This window comes from Hemitrygon akajei, chromosome 11 (genome assembly GCF_048418815.1).
Source record: "Hemitrygon akajei chromosome 11, sHemAka1.3, whole genome shotgun sequence".
Taxonomy (NCBI): domain Eukaryota; kingdom Metazoa; phylum Chordata; class Chondrichthyes; order Myliobatiformes; family Dasyatidae; genus Hemitrygon; species Hemitrygon akajei.
Genome location: NC_133134.1, coordinates 115,924,018 through 115,942,320, shown reverse-complemented (window position 1 = coordinate 115,942,320; position 18,303 = coordinate 115,924,018). Strand labels below are relative to the sequence as shown.

General features: G+C 41.5%; 1 protein-coding gene across 6 annotated transcripts in view; it reads right to left on the bottom strand.

Moving 5' to 3' along the window:
* Positions 1-18,303, bottom strand: part of pcif1 (phosphorylated CTD interacting factor 1) — a 127,373-nt gene that overhangs the window by 108,684 nt on the left and 386 nt on the right. For 4 of the 6 annotated variants that reach the window (XR_012100841.1, XM_073061558.1, XM_073061562.1 and 1 more), the window contains exon 2: positions 4,736-4,881. Coding sequence is in view for 5 of the 6 variants with exons in the window: in XM_073061558.1 (XP_072917659.1) it covers positions 4,736-4,865 (130 nt within the window). In the remaining variant the exon portion in view is untranslated. Of the gene's footprint in view, positions 1-4,735; positions 4,882-12,690; positions 13,204-18,303 lie in introns of all 6 variants that reach the window. The other 2 variants (XM_073061560.1, XM_073061559.1) reach the window with 2 other exon arrangements.

The following is an 18,303-nucleotide window of genomic DNA, read 5'->3' as shown; positions in this document are numbered from 1 at the left end:
ACAAGCTGGATGAACTCAGCAGGTCGGGCAGCATCTGTTGAAATGAGCAGTCAACGTTTTGGGCCAAGACCCTTCGTCAGGACTGAAGGAGGAGGGGGCAGGGGCCCTATAAAGAAGGTGGGGGGAGGGTGGAAGGTGCCAGGTGAAAAACCAATCAGAGGGAAGATCAAGGGGTGTGGAGGGGAAAGGCTGGAGAGGTGAAGAAGGAATGAAAGGGGAAAGCACTATGAGTAGTAGAAGATGGCAGAATCATGACAGAGGTGATAGGCAGCTAGAAGTAATGGACACTACTAGAAGTAGTGTAATGGAGTGCCTGGTCCTTTTCATTCTTCCCAGTCCACATACACATACAGAAGAAGCAATCAGATAAGTAACTTAATATTTTCTTGGAGCAAATCACTGCTTGTTTGATAAATGCAAATTCAATGAGTGAACATATGATATAAAAGCTCCCTTATGATAAATAGAATTGACAAAGTTTTGAGTGCATCATTTAAAGGGGTTAGAACAAATGAAGATACTTAAGACTAATAAACAACATCTTTAAAAGGAGATTAACTGAAATAATAGAGATCATGGTATTTCTAAGTCAATACTTGTTTCCCAACCAATAAAAATGTTGAAAAGTCCAAACTAAATATGTGATTATTTATAAATTGGCTGTCACGCAAAAATCAATCCTTAAAAGACAAAGAAATTCAAAAAATGTAGCTTTAAACAAGCATTAAAGGCAACATTTCACCTTGCTAATGTCTGTATCTGGTCCCAAAGAAACTTAACAGAAGCCTTTTAAAAACCTACTCAAATTCAACATTTTTCACAACTGGAAAATCCCTAACCATAAATACCTTCCAACATTTCAGATCTACAAATATGTCACAAGAAGTTTCAAAGACAAAGAAAAGCACAAACACATCAGAATTAGGTTTAATATCACTGGAATATGTCATGAAATTTGTTGTACATAGCACCCTGCACAAACTCCAGGAAAACCCCCAGAGGTAATGAGATTGATCCCTGGTTCTAAACACCCCAAACTTCAGAAATATCAAAATTCTATCTACCCAAATCCCATAAGAATTGTAAATATTTGAATGAGATCACTCCTACTGTCCTAAATTCTGAACTGTCTGTCCTCACGTAATAAACTTGTCATTGCAAGAATCAAATTAAACCCTTGTTAAACTTCCTCTATCACAAGATTGTCTTCTCTTGGGTAGGGAGATCAAACTTGTACAAAATATTCAAAATATTCTACATGCAATCTCAAAAAGGCTTGAAATAATTGGAGAAAGACATCACTAATCTCGTATTCAAATCTTCTTGCAATTAAGGACAATGTAGCACTTGCCTTAATTAAAAACAGATATTGCTAGAAACAACAATAGGACAGGTAGTATCTATGGAAAGAGTTAATAATTCAAGCTTAAGAACCTTCATCAGAACTCCATTTACTTTCCTATATTTTGCTGTATTTGCATGCTATAACTTCAAATGATTTCTGTAACATCAATAACTTTCAATCTATCAGAATACTAAACAGGATCACCTAATTATTTTACACTTTTATATTTCAACTTCCGTATCACAGTCTATTTACTAACTATATCACCAAATTATCATCCAATTTTATATCTGCAGCTCACCTGGGATACATTACACTTGACCCCTGCATCCAAATCAGTAATAATAGCTTGGGAACAGTTGGGGCTAATCCCTGTGACACCCTAATGGTTATTACCTCCTAACACAAAGTTTATCCTTTTATTTCTCCAGATTTCTGCCCAATAACTAATTTTCAATCCACTTCAAATTTTTCCCTATTTAATAATCTTTTGTACAGCAGCTTTTATGAAGACCTTCCGAAAGTCCAAAAACACTACGTCAGTTACTGGCATTTATTTTACTAGATACAAATCCAGAAAGTTTCAAAAAAGTGGTTTATTGACAACTTTAACCTCTTGCTTCAGCAGTCTGAGGTACACACTTGCTTCAAGCAGGACTTAATCATACTGGCAGCCAAGAAAAACATGGTAACCACCCTCAATGACTATCATCCAGTAGCACTTACATCCACTACGATGAAGTGCTTTGAGAGGATGGTCATGAAGCATATCAATTCATCCCTGATGATAGATAGATAGATAGATAGATAGATACTTTATTCATCCCCATGGGGAAATTCAACTTTTTTTTCCCAATGTCCCATACACTTGTTATAGCAAAACTAATTACATACAATTCTTAACTCAGTAAAAAAATATGATATGCATCTAAATCACTATCTCAAAAAGCATTAATAATAGCTTTTAAAAAGTTCTTAAGTCCTGGCGGTTGAATTGTAAAGCCTAATGGCTTTGGGGAGTATTGACCTCTTCATCCTGTCTGAGGAGCATTGCATCGATAGTAACCTGTCGCTGAAACTGCTTCTCTGTCTCTGGATGGTGCTATGTAGAGGATGTTCAGAGTTTTCCATAATTGACCGTAGCCTACTCAGCGCCCTTCGCTCAGCTACCGATGTTAAACTCTCCAGTACTTTGCCCATGACAGAGCCCGCCTTCCTTACCAGCTTATTAAGACGTGAGGCGTCCCTCTTCTTAATGCTTCCTCCCCAACACGCCACCACAAAGAAGAGGGCGCTCTCCACAACTGACCTATAGAACATCTTCAGCATCTCACTACAGACATTGAATGACGCCAACCTTCTAAGGAAGTACAGTCGACTCTGTGCCTTCCTGCACAGGGCATCTGTGTTGGCAGTCCAGTCTAGCTTCTCGTCTAACTGTACTCCCAGATACTTGTAGGTCTTAACCTGCTCCACACATTCTCCATTAATGATCACTGGCTCCATATGAGGCCTAGATCTCCTAAAGTCCACCACCATCTCCTTGGTCTTGGTGATATTGAGACGCAGGTAGTTTGAGTTGCACCATATCACAAAGTCCTGTATCAGTTTCCTATAGTCCTCCTCCTGTCCATTCCTGACACACCCCACTATGGCCGTGTCATCAGCGAACTTCTGCACATGGCAGGACTCCGAGTTATATTGGTAGTCTGATGTGTACAGGATGAGTGACTTGGATCCACTCCAATTTGCCTACCATCACAACAGGGTAACAGCATTCCATTTCATTGGCTCTGCACATATGCACAGAAAAGATGCACTTATCAGGATACTCTTCAATGACTACAGCTCAGCATTCAACACTATCATCCCCATGAAATTAATCATTAAGCCCAAAGCCTAGGCTTTGATAACTCTGTGCAACTGGACATTGATTTCCTCACTTGCAGACCCTGGTTAGTATGGATTGGAAACAGTATCTCCTCCACACTCACCATCAGCACATGTGCACCACAAGGCTGTGAGTTTAATACATCTAAGTACATCTCCAATGCCATATTTAAATTTGCTGACAACACCACTGTTGTTAGGCAAATCAAAGATGGTGACAAAGCAGCATATAGCAGGGAGACTGACAATCTGGTTGAATGGTGGCACAACAAACTCTCACTCAACATCAGCAAAACCAAAGAGCTGATTATTGACTACATGAGCAAGAAACTGAGGGCCCATGAGCTAGTCCTCATCAGGGAAATGAAGGTGGAAAACGGTAGTAACTTTAAATTCGTTGGTGTTATTTTAGAAGATAAGTTCTGGGACCATAATTTAAGTGATATTACATTATCACTTTACTACTTCTACTTTACTAGAGGCTTGTGCAAATTCATCATGTCCTATAGATGTACAATGGAGAATATCCTGACTGGCTGCACCAGGACCAGAAAATGCCTAAGTATGGAAAAATCTACAAAAAGTAGTGGATACAGCCCAGTCCTTCAGAGGATGACCCCTCCTCACCTTTGAGCACATCTATAAGGAGCACTGCTACAAGAAAGCAGTATCTATCATCAAAAACCCCCACCATCCAGACCATGCTCTCTTCTCAACTGTTGCTATCGGGCAGGTGGTAAGAGGAGCCTTAGGTCCCACAACCCCAGGCTGATGAACAGTTATTACCCTTTAACCATCAGGCTTCTGAATTCACTCACCTTAACACTGAACTGACCCCACAACCTATGGATTTACTTTTAAGGACTTTACAACTCATGTTTTCAATATTATTTATTTTATTATTATTTATTCCTTCTTTGCATTTTTACAAGTTGTCTTCTTTTGCACACTAGTTGCTTGTCACTCTCTGCATGTAATTTTTCATTGATTCTAATGAATTTCTTTGTTCTGTGAATTCCTACAAGAAAATGAATCTCAGGGTAGTGCATGGTGATGTATATACATTTTGATAATAAACTTAATTTGAACTTCGAATTTAAATAGTGTATATATATTTCCTTCTGTTCAAATGATGGGAATCACACTAGAATTGTGAATGATTACAGCCAATGGTTTCACTCTATCCTTAGCCATCAGTTTCAATACCCTAGAATGCAGGTCATTAGATACTGGTAATCTATCACTTTTCAGTCTCATTAACTTCTCAAAAAATTACTAACTGGAATCTCTTTGAGCTCTTTGTTCACTCTATACTTACAGTCCTCCACTATTTCCAAGTTTTCTGCACCTTCTTTCATGAAAACGGAAAACTTGATAATTTCTTTGCCAATTTCATTGACACAGATCCACTTGCAATGCCTGAAATGCTTGCCTAGTGAACACAGGACAAAATTAAAGCTTAAAAAATAGGAGAGAATTAATCAGAGGCTTAGCTGTCACCTGGCAGATCCTGCACCAAAGGTTTGCCAGCCTTTGGCGATGAGGGCTGTCCTTGGTCAGAAGTACTTGCTGGACGGATCATTGTTGTGGGATCCCCTGCTTGAGGGCTGCTGTGATTTTCACTTGCCATTTTGTTTGTATCTGCCCTACAAATTAAGAGGACAAGTCAATTACCCCATGACACACTTTGTGAAGCAAACATTCTATTCAAGCCAGAATTTGCACTAGTCGCCCAACTGTAAAACTTCCAGTTAAATACCCTAAAATATTAAAACACAAAATCATTTCAATTAAGATACAAGAATCAAATAAGTTAAATAACATATTCTCCATTAAGAGTTTGCAAATTGATTGATACAAAGCAAAAACTAATAATTCTGTAGAAGCCAATATGACTTCACCTATCCACGCCTTTCCTTGAGTCTAGTATCAAACTATTTAAGGTAAAACAAATCATTGTTCAAAGGTTAAGTGCACATGCTCCAATACTGAGTACTTAAGTCCAAATGTGTCAAAGTTCCTTATTGTTTCTTGCTGTAATTGTTGGAGTGGATTCCAGTTAATTGGGACATTGATTAATCCAGACAGCGACTTATTTGGTACAACACTTAAAGAAATAAACTAATCAAGGAAATAGCTGGGATTCCCTTCGTTTATTTGGGAGATGATGCCACTTAATTGGGACAGGATACTTACCAGTTTCTAACTACACACACAAAATGCTGGTGGAACACTGACGTTTCGGGCCCAGACCCTTTGTCAGGACTTTGTTAGTGGACAGTGCTTCTTCCTATATATGTTGTCAGGCCTGCTGCGTTCCACCAGCATTTTGTGTGTGCTGTTTGAATTTCCAGCATCTGCAGATTTCCTCTTGTTTGCAGTTTCTAACTAGTGTCTTTTGCGTGAACTTGTGTGGCCATTTGGCATCCTGATTGGCTGCATCATTGCTTGGTATGAGAACTGTACTTCCCTCAATCACAGGACTCTGCAGAGAACGGTGCAGACAGCGCAGCGCATCTGTAGATGTGAACTTCCCACTATGCAGGACATTTACAAAGACAGGTGTGTAAAAAGGGCCCGAAGGATCATTGGGGACCCGAGTCACCCCAACCACCAAATGTACCAGCTGCTCCCATCTGGGAAATCGTTCTGCAGCATAAAAGCCAGGACCAACAGACTCCGGGACGGCTTCTTCCACCAGGACATCAGACTGATTAACTCATGCTGATACAACTATATTTCTATGTTATATTGACTATCCTGTTGTACATAATATTTATTATAAACTATCAACTGTACATTGCACATTTAGACAGAGACGTAAAGATTTTTACTCCTCATGTATACGAAGGATGCAAGTAATAAAGTCAATTCATTACACCGTGCTTAGAATGAACAGTTTTTAAATAGTGTCAGTTGTGTCTGTTAAAAAAGCATTAATTTTTGCCACTGTTATTTGGCAAGAAATAAGCAAAGACAATTTAGAACTGTTTCACTCACTGTGGTTTCAAACATTCAGACTTCGAGATGCCAGATTACCAGACTGAAAATGAAATTATTTCACTAATTAACAAGTTGGAAACTACAAAGAATTTAAAGGCATCAACAATCATCTTGAATGTTACAATGAAAAATGAAAAGTTTGAGGATGTAATTGCTGAGAACAATTATATGAAACCAGTCCATTATCTGGACTAGGTGTCTGCTTGATTTTGTTCATTTACAGTCAATCAAAAGAATATGGCATTGTACACTGGATGAATTCATGTCGATAACTATTAGGAACAAATACATAGTTTTCTAGTACTGTAGTAGCATTGGTAGTGTTCTAACTTGTTTTGTATTTCATAATTTGTTACTCAGTTAAACGGTAGCTTGCCTTTTTATACTTCTTTAACTATTTCCATGATACTTCGACTAATTGGAGCAACCAGTTAATTGGGCCAAAAGGTATTGGTCCTGATGTGTCCCAATTAATTGGAATCCAATGTATTTATATAATGCAATGCAAGAATTACATAGGTAGCAGAATTTTAATAAATAGAATTTAACTACTGAACCTTAGCACTATGGTGATTAATTCTGAGATCTCTTCAATCCCAGAAGTTTCATGCATCTAGAAATAGACCCTTCAGCCCACCATGTCAGAACCAACAACCTTCCCATTCCTAACTGATTCTCCTACTATCCACCTACAATAGGGTCAATTTAACTTGGCCAATTAATGTATCAAAAATTCATCTATCAGCCAGTACATTTTAGCACATGGGAAGATACCAGGATATACCAGAGAAACCCATGCAGTCACAGACACAACATGCAAACTCCACACAGAAAGCCAAGGTTGGGATTTAATTTGGATTTCTAGACTGTGAGGTATTACGCCACCTTAGGAAGTTTCCAGAAAACAATATAGAGATATAGGAGGAATAGGAAGTTTCAGAGTTTGAAGTTGCAGGGTAAATTATTCTATCAGGAAAATAAAATTGGCAGTCAACGTTGTCATTTTCAAAGATTTTCCAAAATCATTATGTAGTGGGGTAACAATTTAGCTAATGAATTTCCTTGTGTTTGCATAGCTAGTGAATTTGCTATTTAGATAACTCTAGCATTATATGTATAAATTCACTATTTAAAGAAAATCCCTGCAGTTATTTTAGCAAGTCTTATATTTCATATTCCTATTCCAGAAGATCAAGTACATAAAATGTAGCGGAGTACCAAAGATACAGCTTCTTGTAATTGAAGATGATTTCTAATTCTACAAGTTATTTTGTTTATGCATAGTTGCAGAAAATTTATTACTAGTTTGTGGTCAAAAGATATACAGAAAAAAAGTGAAAGAACTCAACAGTAACATTATGGAAAAGATTGACACAGTAGCCTTCAACCTGTTCAATTTAGTAACATTTAAACAATATGATTCCCTTAGGTCACAATACATTTGAAATTCAACAGGACAAAGGTGCACTGCTAACTGTGATTAAACTAGCAATCTTATTTTCTTTATTAAAATAGTGCAGCATAATACAAGAGAAAATCTGCAGATGCTGGAAATCTAAGAAACACACAAAATGCTAGAGGAACTCAGCAGGTTAGGCAGCATCTATGGGAAAAAAAGTACAGTCGACGTTTTGAGCCAAGATCCTTTGGCAGGACTGGAAAAAAGATCGCTTTTTCCCTCCAATCCTGCCAAAGTGACTTCTCCTTCTTATTCCCTGTAGCTTAGACAAAGTGGCATTGCCAGAACCACATGCATTTGCTCCAGAAGAACTATTTGGTCTCTTCTCCAAAAAACACCAAGCTGTGCTTCACTTCCAGCATTCACAATCTGTGCAAAATGTTCCTACTTTGGGTGGAATTTAACTACTCTAGGGACCCTTTTACTTTCAACGAGAGCAAATGAAAAGCAGAGCTGAAGAACACATAGCTTGGATAAAAAATCATTTCTCTCTCCACAGTCACTGTGGAGTCGCAGTGTTTTCCCCTGTTTTACTGCATTTGGGAAGCCTAGAACTAAGTGATCATCCGTACAAAAATAGTCTTCATAAACCATTCAACTTGAAATATATATGGATTCAGATATATGGTTGCAGATTTTTTTAAAAAGATAAAGCACCTGATCATGAAGCAGCAAAGAAATTCATGATGAGTTTGCCAAGATTGGTATTGATGAAAACCTAACACTAGAGCAAGTTTACACAGATGATTGTATTTATACCTCATTCAAAAGCTAAAATACAGTGTACTGTAACCTTTTAATCAAAACACACCATCGTAGGTGGAGACTAATATCCTGGTGCTGTTTTTTGTTGTTCAACAGCTGATTCAGGTATTTTGCCCATGCTGCTGTGCTGCTTTTGTTACCCTGCACTCGTTATATTTATGATGTGTAATAATTTTTACTGTTAGGAACATATCTGTGATGAACAAGTGTAAGACAAAGACTGTCTACCAGAAGCACATAAATTCAGTGAGAATTTATGGCGATCTCAAGCTATCTCACTGTATATTTCAAAATCCCAAAAAATCTGAGATCTGAAATACACTCAGCCCCATGCATTTTGGGTAAGGGGTATTCAACGTATATTACTTTGTGTTATGTGTGTGAGTTACATGTACTGTATGGTGGACCTTGGTCAGCGGAAACACTGTTTTGTTTGGTGGTATGTATGTACAGTTGAATGACAATAAACTGAACTTGAACTTGAAATAAAGAGAAAAACAAGCCAAATGGCAGCTATAGACATTACACATACAAAAATATCGATGTTGACATTAGTTCACATAAATTAAAAATTTTCATGACTAAAGATTTAGATGACAAGCTGTAATAACTTGATTTTAAAATTTAGGAAATTAACAAAATTCTTTATACAATGGATTCACATCCTGCACCTCAAAAGCCTGCTGAGTACTTCAATACATAGGTACACCAGAAAAGCAAGAAATGCAACTGAAACATCAGCTGCTGTAAACACAGAAGGAACAAAGTACATAAAGTACTGACTAGAATATCAACATCAATACTTCTGCTCTGCAATAACTTCAATTTTCTGCCTGAGAAAGTACTACTGTATGCATGGGCTAAAACCAAAGATTCAGCTCCAGGTACAGTCCAAATTTATTTTGTGTATCTGGAATACAAAACCTAGTAAAGTATAAAGCTGATGGGTCCATATTTTTAAAAGGCAAGAACTCTAACTTACAATTTACCTCACTGCCTTTTATTCATTCATTTTCAGGATCTGCATATCATTGTCATGGGCAAAATTTATTGTCTCCTCTGCAACCAAATTCCCCTTGTCCCACATACAAGGGGTGATTGATATGATGGGTGGCCTAAGGTGGAAGGAGTCAATTTTAGAAAACCTCGCACATTTATTTTCCAACATAGTCCCCTCCTACATTTACATACTTAATCCAGCGGTCGTGGAGCATATGGATCTTGGACCTCCAGAAAGTGTCCACAGCAGAGGTGATTGATAAGTTTGTGGCCTAAGGTAGGAAGAGATGAGTTATACAGCTCTCTTTACATGCACATGCTGCTTAACTCTTTGAGTGAGTGATTATGCAGAAAGTTAGCAGCACAGTAGCATAGTGGTTAGCACAATGCTTTACAGTACAGGTGACCCGGGTTCAATTCCCGCTGCTGCCCATAAGGTGTTTGTACCTTGGGGGACTGGATAGAGGTATTTTAAATTATGAGGGGGATAAATAGAGTTGACGTGGATAGGCTTTTTCCATTGAGAGTAGGGGAGATTCAAACAAGAGGACATGAGTTGAAAGTTAGGGGGCAAAAGTTTAAGGGTAACACGAGAGGGAACTTCTTTACTCAGAGTGGTAGCTGTGTATCTGGACCTGACTTGCACTACCGTACTTTCCCTTTTCTAATTATGATTTAAAATTTAAATTTTATTATATTTACTTCGATTTGTACTTCAGGGAGCATGAAGCACAGAAACAATTATCACTGTGATGATTGTACGCTCGAGTAATTGTTTGGTGACAATAAAGTATTTGTATTTGGGTGGAACGAGCTTCCAGTAGAAGTGGTAGAGGTAGGTTCGATATTGTCATTTACAAAAAAATTGGATAGGTATATGGACAGGAAAGGATGGAGGGTTATGGGCTGAGTGTAGGTCGGTGAGACTAGGTGAGAGTAAGCATTCGGCATGGACTAGAAGGGCCAAGGTTGCCTGATTCCGTGCTGTAATTGTTATATGGTTAAAGTTTGAAGTTAACAACTCATCAGGGGTGATTGATAAGTTCGTGGCCTACAGTAGGCGATGAATTCATAATCACTCAAAGAGTTGACTTGCATGTGCATCTAAGGAGAGCTGTATAACTCATCTCCTTCTACCTTAGGCCACGAACGTATCAATCACCCATCTGTGGACACTTTCTGAAGGTCCAAGTTCTGTATGCTCCACGATCACTGGACTAAGTGTGTACATGTCGGAGGGGACTATGTTGAAAAATAAATGTGCTATTTTTTCTAAAATTGACTCCTTCTACCTTAGGCCACAAACATATCAATCACCCCTCGTATTCTCCTCTCCCAAATTGTGACCTAAACTAACTTGCTTATTTTTCTAGTGCTTATGAACGGTCCCAGATACAAAATATTAACTGTTTCTAATTATGCCCTACTGAATATTTCCAACATTTCCAGCATTTTGTTTGCATTTATTGTCCATCCATTACTAGCATCAAGAAGCTGATAGAGCCTTCGTGAACTACTGCAGCCCTTTCAACAGAGGTACACCTAAAATACTGTTGAGGTGATTTCAGGAGTCAGATACAGAGCAATTAACAATTTCCAAGACAGTGTGATTTGGACAGAAACCTACAAATGATAGCACTTACATGCACATGAATCCTTTGCCCTTCTTGGGTAGAGGTCATGAATCAAGAAAGTGCTGTTGGAGTAGCTTATGTAAAAAAAAAGGTATAAAGCATATGTAGTTGAAGCACAATACAGCCATTGTGCACCTGTAGTTCAGGGAAAGAATGTTTAACATGGACAGACTCACATATTTTTCTTGATTTTCACACGTTGAGACGTGGAAACTACTTTAATCAAGCTAGCTTGTGCCTTCTTTATTGGGAAAAATGTGATAGTGTCACTTGCCACAGGACATTCAGACTCCAACTTGTTCATGGATCCACTTATTTTGTGACCAGTATCTGATCAATGGGGATTCCAGAATGTTGATGGGGAGAAACTCAGTTTAGCATGTCTCTCATTTTTATTATATGATCACTATCTGGCACTTAAGAGCTCATGTCAGAACATTGTTGATAGCTTGATGCATGCAAGCCATGACCTGTTTCATTTGCTGAGTTGAGAATGAATCTGAACATTGCCCCAATCAACAGACATCCCCATTTTTGATCTTAATATGGAGGAAATGTTATTGAAGCAGCAGATACCTTGCCCAAAGAAGTGACATCTAGGAATTGAGATGACTAAGGCACATCCAATTACAAGTATTTTCAGTTTAACCAGATGGGAATGAGAAACTGGTCACGGCAAGTTGATCATTAAAAGGCAACAGTGCAGTTTAGAGCTAAAGGATTCTTGTGAAACCCAAACTGGGGCATTGATAAGTAGGTTACTGTACAACAGGACTGACCAGATAGCAGTCAACACCAGACATTTTGCTGATCACTGGGTAATAATATACCAGATTCAATTTTCTGTGCTTATTTGTGAGCAGAACAAAATTTATCAGTGTTTGTCACAATGGTACAGAAACAGCTTATCTCAAGACAAGGCCAGTCTGGAATGCAAATCTTCAACATCATGAGTGTCCCATGCCTTTTGTTGTATTTTCTGATGTCATTCAAATGAATTTAGTTGGCTGAAGGCTGGATTTTGTGATGGTGGGGATTTCAGGTGTATAATTGATTTTTCATTTCAGAATTCTGACTGAACACAGCTGCCTGTGCTCCAATTGCGGCTTAAGCACTCAAACTGATTTGTGCCATTGTTAAAGATGAGCCATCTCTTCCCAAACCCTTCCATTCCCCCCAATTAATTTCAATTACCCATATGTGACAGATCTCCCGATATTTGATTTGATCTATGCATTGTAAAATTATTGCGTTTTTTGTCTGTTATACACATCTGGTACTTCTCTCAACATGCTCTTCTGTATCCCTCATTGCATCAGATATGATCCCCTGGTTTGACTAGATTAGAAATATTCCACACCTCAAGAGAATAACTTTGGTGGTGTTTTTGATACATGTACCACAGCACCTAGATCAGCCCATTAAACAAGAACATGAGCAACAAAATCTTATTCGCTCATCTGGAAAATTAACCATTTAACAAAGGAATAATATGCATACAACTTTGTGCCTAACTTTATAGGTTTCACCAGTTTCAATCATTAAAATGGTTTACAATTGCTCAAACACAATAGATTAATGGAACTTCTACCAACCTTCAAGATACCCATTACATTTCCCATCAATTACGGACAGAGGCATAGGCTAATGGCTTTTCTTTAATCCCTTTGAAAGTACACAAAATGACAGTAATGTATAAGCTACTGGTAAAATTCAAATAAAAGTTAATGTTTTGGCAATGAAAAGTCTCAAATCTATTTTTATGCCTCACCTTTCTATTTAGTTGGTATTCAGCCACAGCAAGTCAAATGAAGGACTAATCTCATTAGAATTTCCAACAAATTGAATAAACTTTACATACAGTAGAGCCATATAACATGTACAAGAAAAAATATTTTTTGTATAAATTGGACCATAATTTTCTAAATCCAAGCTGCACTATGGCAGTTAGTAGAGCTGCTGCCTCACAAGACCAAAGGCACTGTCTGACAGCTTGGGCTTCCTCCATGTGCTCCAGCTTCTTCCCACATTCCAAAGTTATGAAGATTGGTAGGTTATTTAGCCACTGCAAATTGCCTCTATTGAGTGGCAAGAGAATCTGAGAGAAGCTGATGAGTGTGAGAATAAAGAAATGGGATTAATATAGGATTAGTACAAATGGATGCAAAATGGTAGATATGACCTCAGCAGGCCAAAGCTCCTGTTTTCATTCTCTCTAATAATTATATCCCACTGGAAATATTATATAAATATCTCTCTCTATCTATCTGATAAATTTAACTGTTTTCCTGTGGGATGGGAATGGTGGAAATCACCCAAATCTACATACCATATACAAAGAAATAAACTTACAAGATACTATTTTTAATGCAAAGTAGTCTTTTATTTAGGAAATAGCACTGCAGTTATGAAAACACATTAACGATCCAGGGACTGAAACAAGTTCATACTTCATGGGAAGACTTAACTCATTTAGTCTATGCCAGCTCTCACAGCATTCCCATTCTCTTATTTACTTTCTGGTAACATTTTCCCGCTTAACTTCACTTCAATTCTATGTCCCTACTACACTTGTGGCAATTTACAGTAGCCAACCAAATTAACAAAGCATCTTTTGTGGGAGGAAACCAATGCAATCATGTAGAGTAGTGGTTGCCAACCCGTCGATCTTTGAGACTTTCCCAGTAGATCCCGAAAAAAATGAAAAATACACAAATACTGCTGTAATGTGAGCATTATAAAAAATAAGTAATACTAATTAGGATAATGGTAATATAGCAATACTACCGCTACTGAAAGCTGTTTGTGAAGATAGATTGCTTCTGGGTTGAGGAGTTTTAGTTCTGTTCTTTCTGCCCAGTGCATGTGTGCAGCTCCCCCGCCATGCACCGCGGTAGAAAAGACCCGAAGTAAAACCCCACAACTCGGAAGCAACCTCTTTACAAACAGCTTTCTGTAGCAGGGGGTATTGCTATATGATCATTATCCTAATTTGTATTAACTTATCTTTATAATGCTCATGTTAGAACACTTATCCCCCTTTAAATTCCAACATTCCCCAAATGTAAATAACTAGGAAACAAAAAACAGTGGCGTCATTATCTTGCGTACCTCTGAAACTTATATTAGTATCTCAGTAACAGTTTACCAATACAAAACACCTGAAAAACATGACAGATTCAACATTCAGTCTAACAAAGGAAACTGTCCATTCAAATATTCAGTCTGTCAGGAGGTTTGCGAGGGCGCTGTTCTGCAACAGATGAAAATTATTAAATCTAAGTACAGGAGCTGTCTTACTGACAAACACCTCACAGATTGTCTCAAACTGGCTGTCTGTAGTTATGAGCCAACTTTCTCACTCCCAAATAAGGGACAAAAGTAGCAGTCAAATATGGGACACTTGTGTTTACTCCGAGAAAGACTACCATGACCATGAAGCCTTGCGTGGGCACGTGTGTGCTCATGCATGTACGTGCCGATTTTTTTCTACGAATCGGTTTTGGCTTAATCTTACCGATTCTGTTTAGTGAAACTACACACTGTACATACATTATTTCTACTTTATATAGACTATATTTATCATATCATTCCTGCTTTTACTATATGCTCATGTGATTTTAGGTGTTATTTGGTATGATTTGGTAGGTTATTTTTTGGGTCTGGGAACACTCAAAAATTTTTCCCGTATAAATTAATGGCAACTGCTTCTTTGCTTTATGCCATTTCGGCTTACGAACGGGTTCATAGGAACACTCTATCTTAGCAGGGGAAAATATGGGACAAGGGTAGTCCCGTATGGGACTAACCAATTTAGCCCTATATACGGGATGTCCTGGCTAACACGGGACAGTTAGCAACCCTAGGGAGCTAGGAGAAAGTATTCAGCCCCAGTCATCACACTGAGTGCAAGTCAATTTTTATTCATTTATTTTTCGTGTTGAAATAAAATTAAATAATGAAACATTGAATTAAAGGTGTTGTAATGGGAGCATTATAAAAATAAGTAATACTAAATATGATAATGGTAATATAGCAATACTCCCGCTATGGAAAGCTGTTTGTAAAGAGAGGTTGTTTCTGGGTTGCGGGGTTTTACTTCCGGTTTTTTCTGCCCGGTGTGTATGCCTGTGACTAACCGATTTAGTAGGTCGATCTTGCCTTTCACTAAGGCCAAGGTTGGAGGCCACTAATGTAGAGAATATAAAACACCACACAAGGTGAGAATCAATGTTCACTGAAACTGGGGCAGCACTGGTAACTGCTACACCACTGTGCCATCCAAGGAAACCTGGGCTACTCCATCCCAACTTAGAAAGTCAGAGGACACTGGCAAGATCAGCATTTATTGCCCATCTACATTGCAATGTGGAAGAATTGAGAACTTGGTATCAGTCTATGAAATAAAATGATGGCCATTTAAGACAAATGTATTTCCCCTCCCTTTTACTAATCTTAAGGGAAACTTCATAAAGGGAAGTTCAGTCAATGTATACTTAAGGCAAACAATGATACAAGCTTGATAAGCAAGAAAGTAAACAGTAATCTATGATGGACTGGATGTAAAGCTGAAATAAGTAAGATCAGTTATGGCCTACTTGCATGGCAAAGTGGTGTTGAATCTATCTGAAAGAACTCCCATAAAATATCTGGAATAAAAGGTTAGCTGCAGTAATGGCAACCATAAAAACTACTAGTTGGTCACGGACAACTTAATGTCAAGTGACAAATGAATGCCCAACATCCAGTAAAAAAGTTACAAACTCTGCCTTTCACACATCCCCAACTTTCAACTAGTCTCTGACATCAGTCACAACCTGCACTGCACAACAACCCATCCTAACCCACCCAGACATCAATGGTCATGCTCCATAAACATTCACACTCCAGGAAATAACACATGGCAATCCTCTCCCTTCACCTGCCTTATTCACTTCTCATCTAGATACATACACTCTCCAATCATCCAAACCTCAGCCTCCCTCATGCACCTGCCCCAGTGCTCGTCCCTTATGCCCCCAATCACCCGACCCACAAGCGCCCCCCCCCAACACATTCCGGCCTGCAAGCGACACCCCTCCCAACCCCAACACACTCCGGCCCGAAAGCGACAGCCCCACAACACACACTCCGGCCCGCAAGCACCACCCCCCCCCCAACACATTCCGCAAGCGACACCCCCCCCACACACATTCTGGCCCGAAAGTGACACCCCTCACACACATTCCAGCCTGCAAGTGACACCCCCCCAACACGTTCCGGCTCACAAGCGACACCCCCCCAACACACTCCGGCCTGAAAGTGACACCCCCCCAACACATTCCGGCCCAAAAGTGACACCCCCCCAACACATTCCGGCCCGAAAGTGACACACCCCCCAACACATTCCGGCCCGCAAGCGACACCCCCCCAACACACTCCGGCCCGCAAGTGACACCCCCCCAACACACTCCGGCCCGCAAGCGACAACCCCCCAACACACTCCGGCCCGAAAGTGACAACCCCCCAACACATTCTGGCCCGAAAGCGACACCCCCCCAACACACTCCGGCCCGAAAGTGACACACCCCCCAACACATTCCGGCCCGAAAGTGACACACACCCCCAACACACTCCGGCCCGAAAGTGACACACCCCCCCCAACACACTCCGGCCCGAAAGTGACACACCCCCCAACACACTCCGGCCCGAAAGTGACACACCCCCCAACACATTCTGGCCCGAAAGCGACACCCCCACAACACACTCCGGCCTGAAAGCGACACCCCCACAACACACTCCGGCCTGAAAGTGACACACACACCCCCCCCAACACATTCCGGCTCGCAAGCGACAACCCCCCAACACACTCCGGCCTGAAAGTGACACACACACCCCCCCCAACACATTCCGGCTCGCAAGCGACAACCCCCCAACACACTCCGGCCCGAAAGTGACACACCCCCCCAACACATTCTGGCCCGAAAGCGACGCCCCCACAACACACACTCCGGCCTGAAAGCGACACCCCCACAACACACTCCGGCCTGAAAGCGACACCCCCCCAACACACTCCGGCCTGAAAGTGACACACACACCCCCCCAACACACTCCGGCCCGCAAGTGACACACACCCCCCCCCCAACACATTCCGGCCCGAAAGCGACACCCCCCCCCAACACATTCTGGCCCGAAAGTGACACCCCCACAACACACACTCCGGTCGGAAAGCAACACCCCCCCCCCCCAACACATTCCGGCTCGCAAGGGACACCCCCCCAACACACTCCGGCCCGAAAGTGACACACCCCCCCACACATATTCTGGCCCGAAAGTGACCCCCCCCAACACACTCCGGTCCGAAAGCGACACCCCCCCCCAACACACATTCTGGCCCGAAAGTGACACCCCCACAAAACACACTCCGGCCCGCAAGCGACACCCCCACAACACACATTCCGGCCCGCAAGCGACACCCCCCCCCCAACACACTCCGGCCCGAAAGCGACACCCCCCCAACACACTCCGGCCCGAAAGCGACACCCCCCCAACACATTCCGGCCCGAAAGTGACACCCCCCCAACACACTCCGGCCCGAAAGCGACACCCCCCCCAACACACTCCGGCCCGAAAGCGACACCCCCCCAACACATTCCGGCCCGAAAGTGACACCCCCCCCAACACATTCCGGCCCGAAAGTGACACCCCCCCAACACACTCCGGCCCGAAAGCGACACCCCCCCCAACACACTCCGGCCCGAAAGCGACACCCCCCCAACACATTCCGGCCCGAAAGTGACACCCCCCCAACACATTCCGGCCCGAAAGCGACACCCCCCCAACACACTCCGGCCCGAAAGCGACACCCCCCCCAACACACTCCGGCCCGAAAGTGACACCCCCCCCAACACACTCCGGCCCGAAAGCGACACCCCCCCCAACACATTCCGGCCCGAAAGCGCCCCCCGTCACCCCACCCTCACGCCCCCGTCGCCCCTCCCCCTCCCATCCTCTTCCTCCGCTCCCACTCCGCGCGCCCGCGCCACTCAATGGAGCCGCTGCGCGGTTGGCGCCTGACTGCGCATGCTCTGGCTATGCCGCCCGCCCAGATCCTCGGCCGCAGGTTGAGCAAGCCAGGGGAAGGCTTGCGTTCGGGCAGCGCAGCGCGAAACTCCAGGGCCGCTTCGGGTACGAAGCGCGGAGTGCGGCCCCCGAGATCGGACACAGTT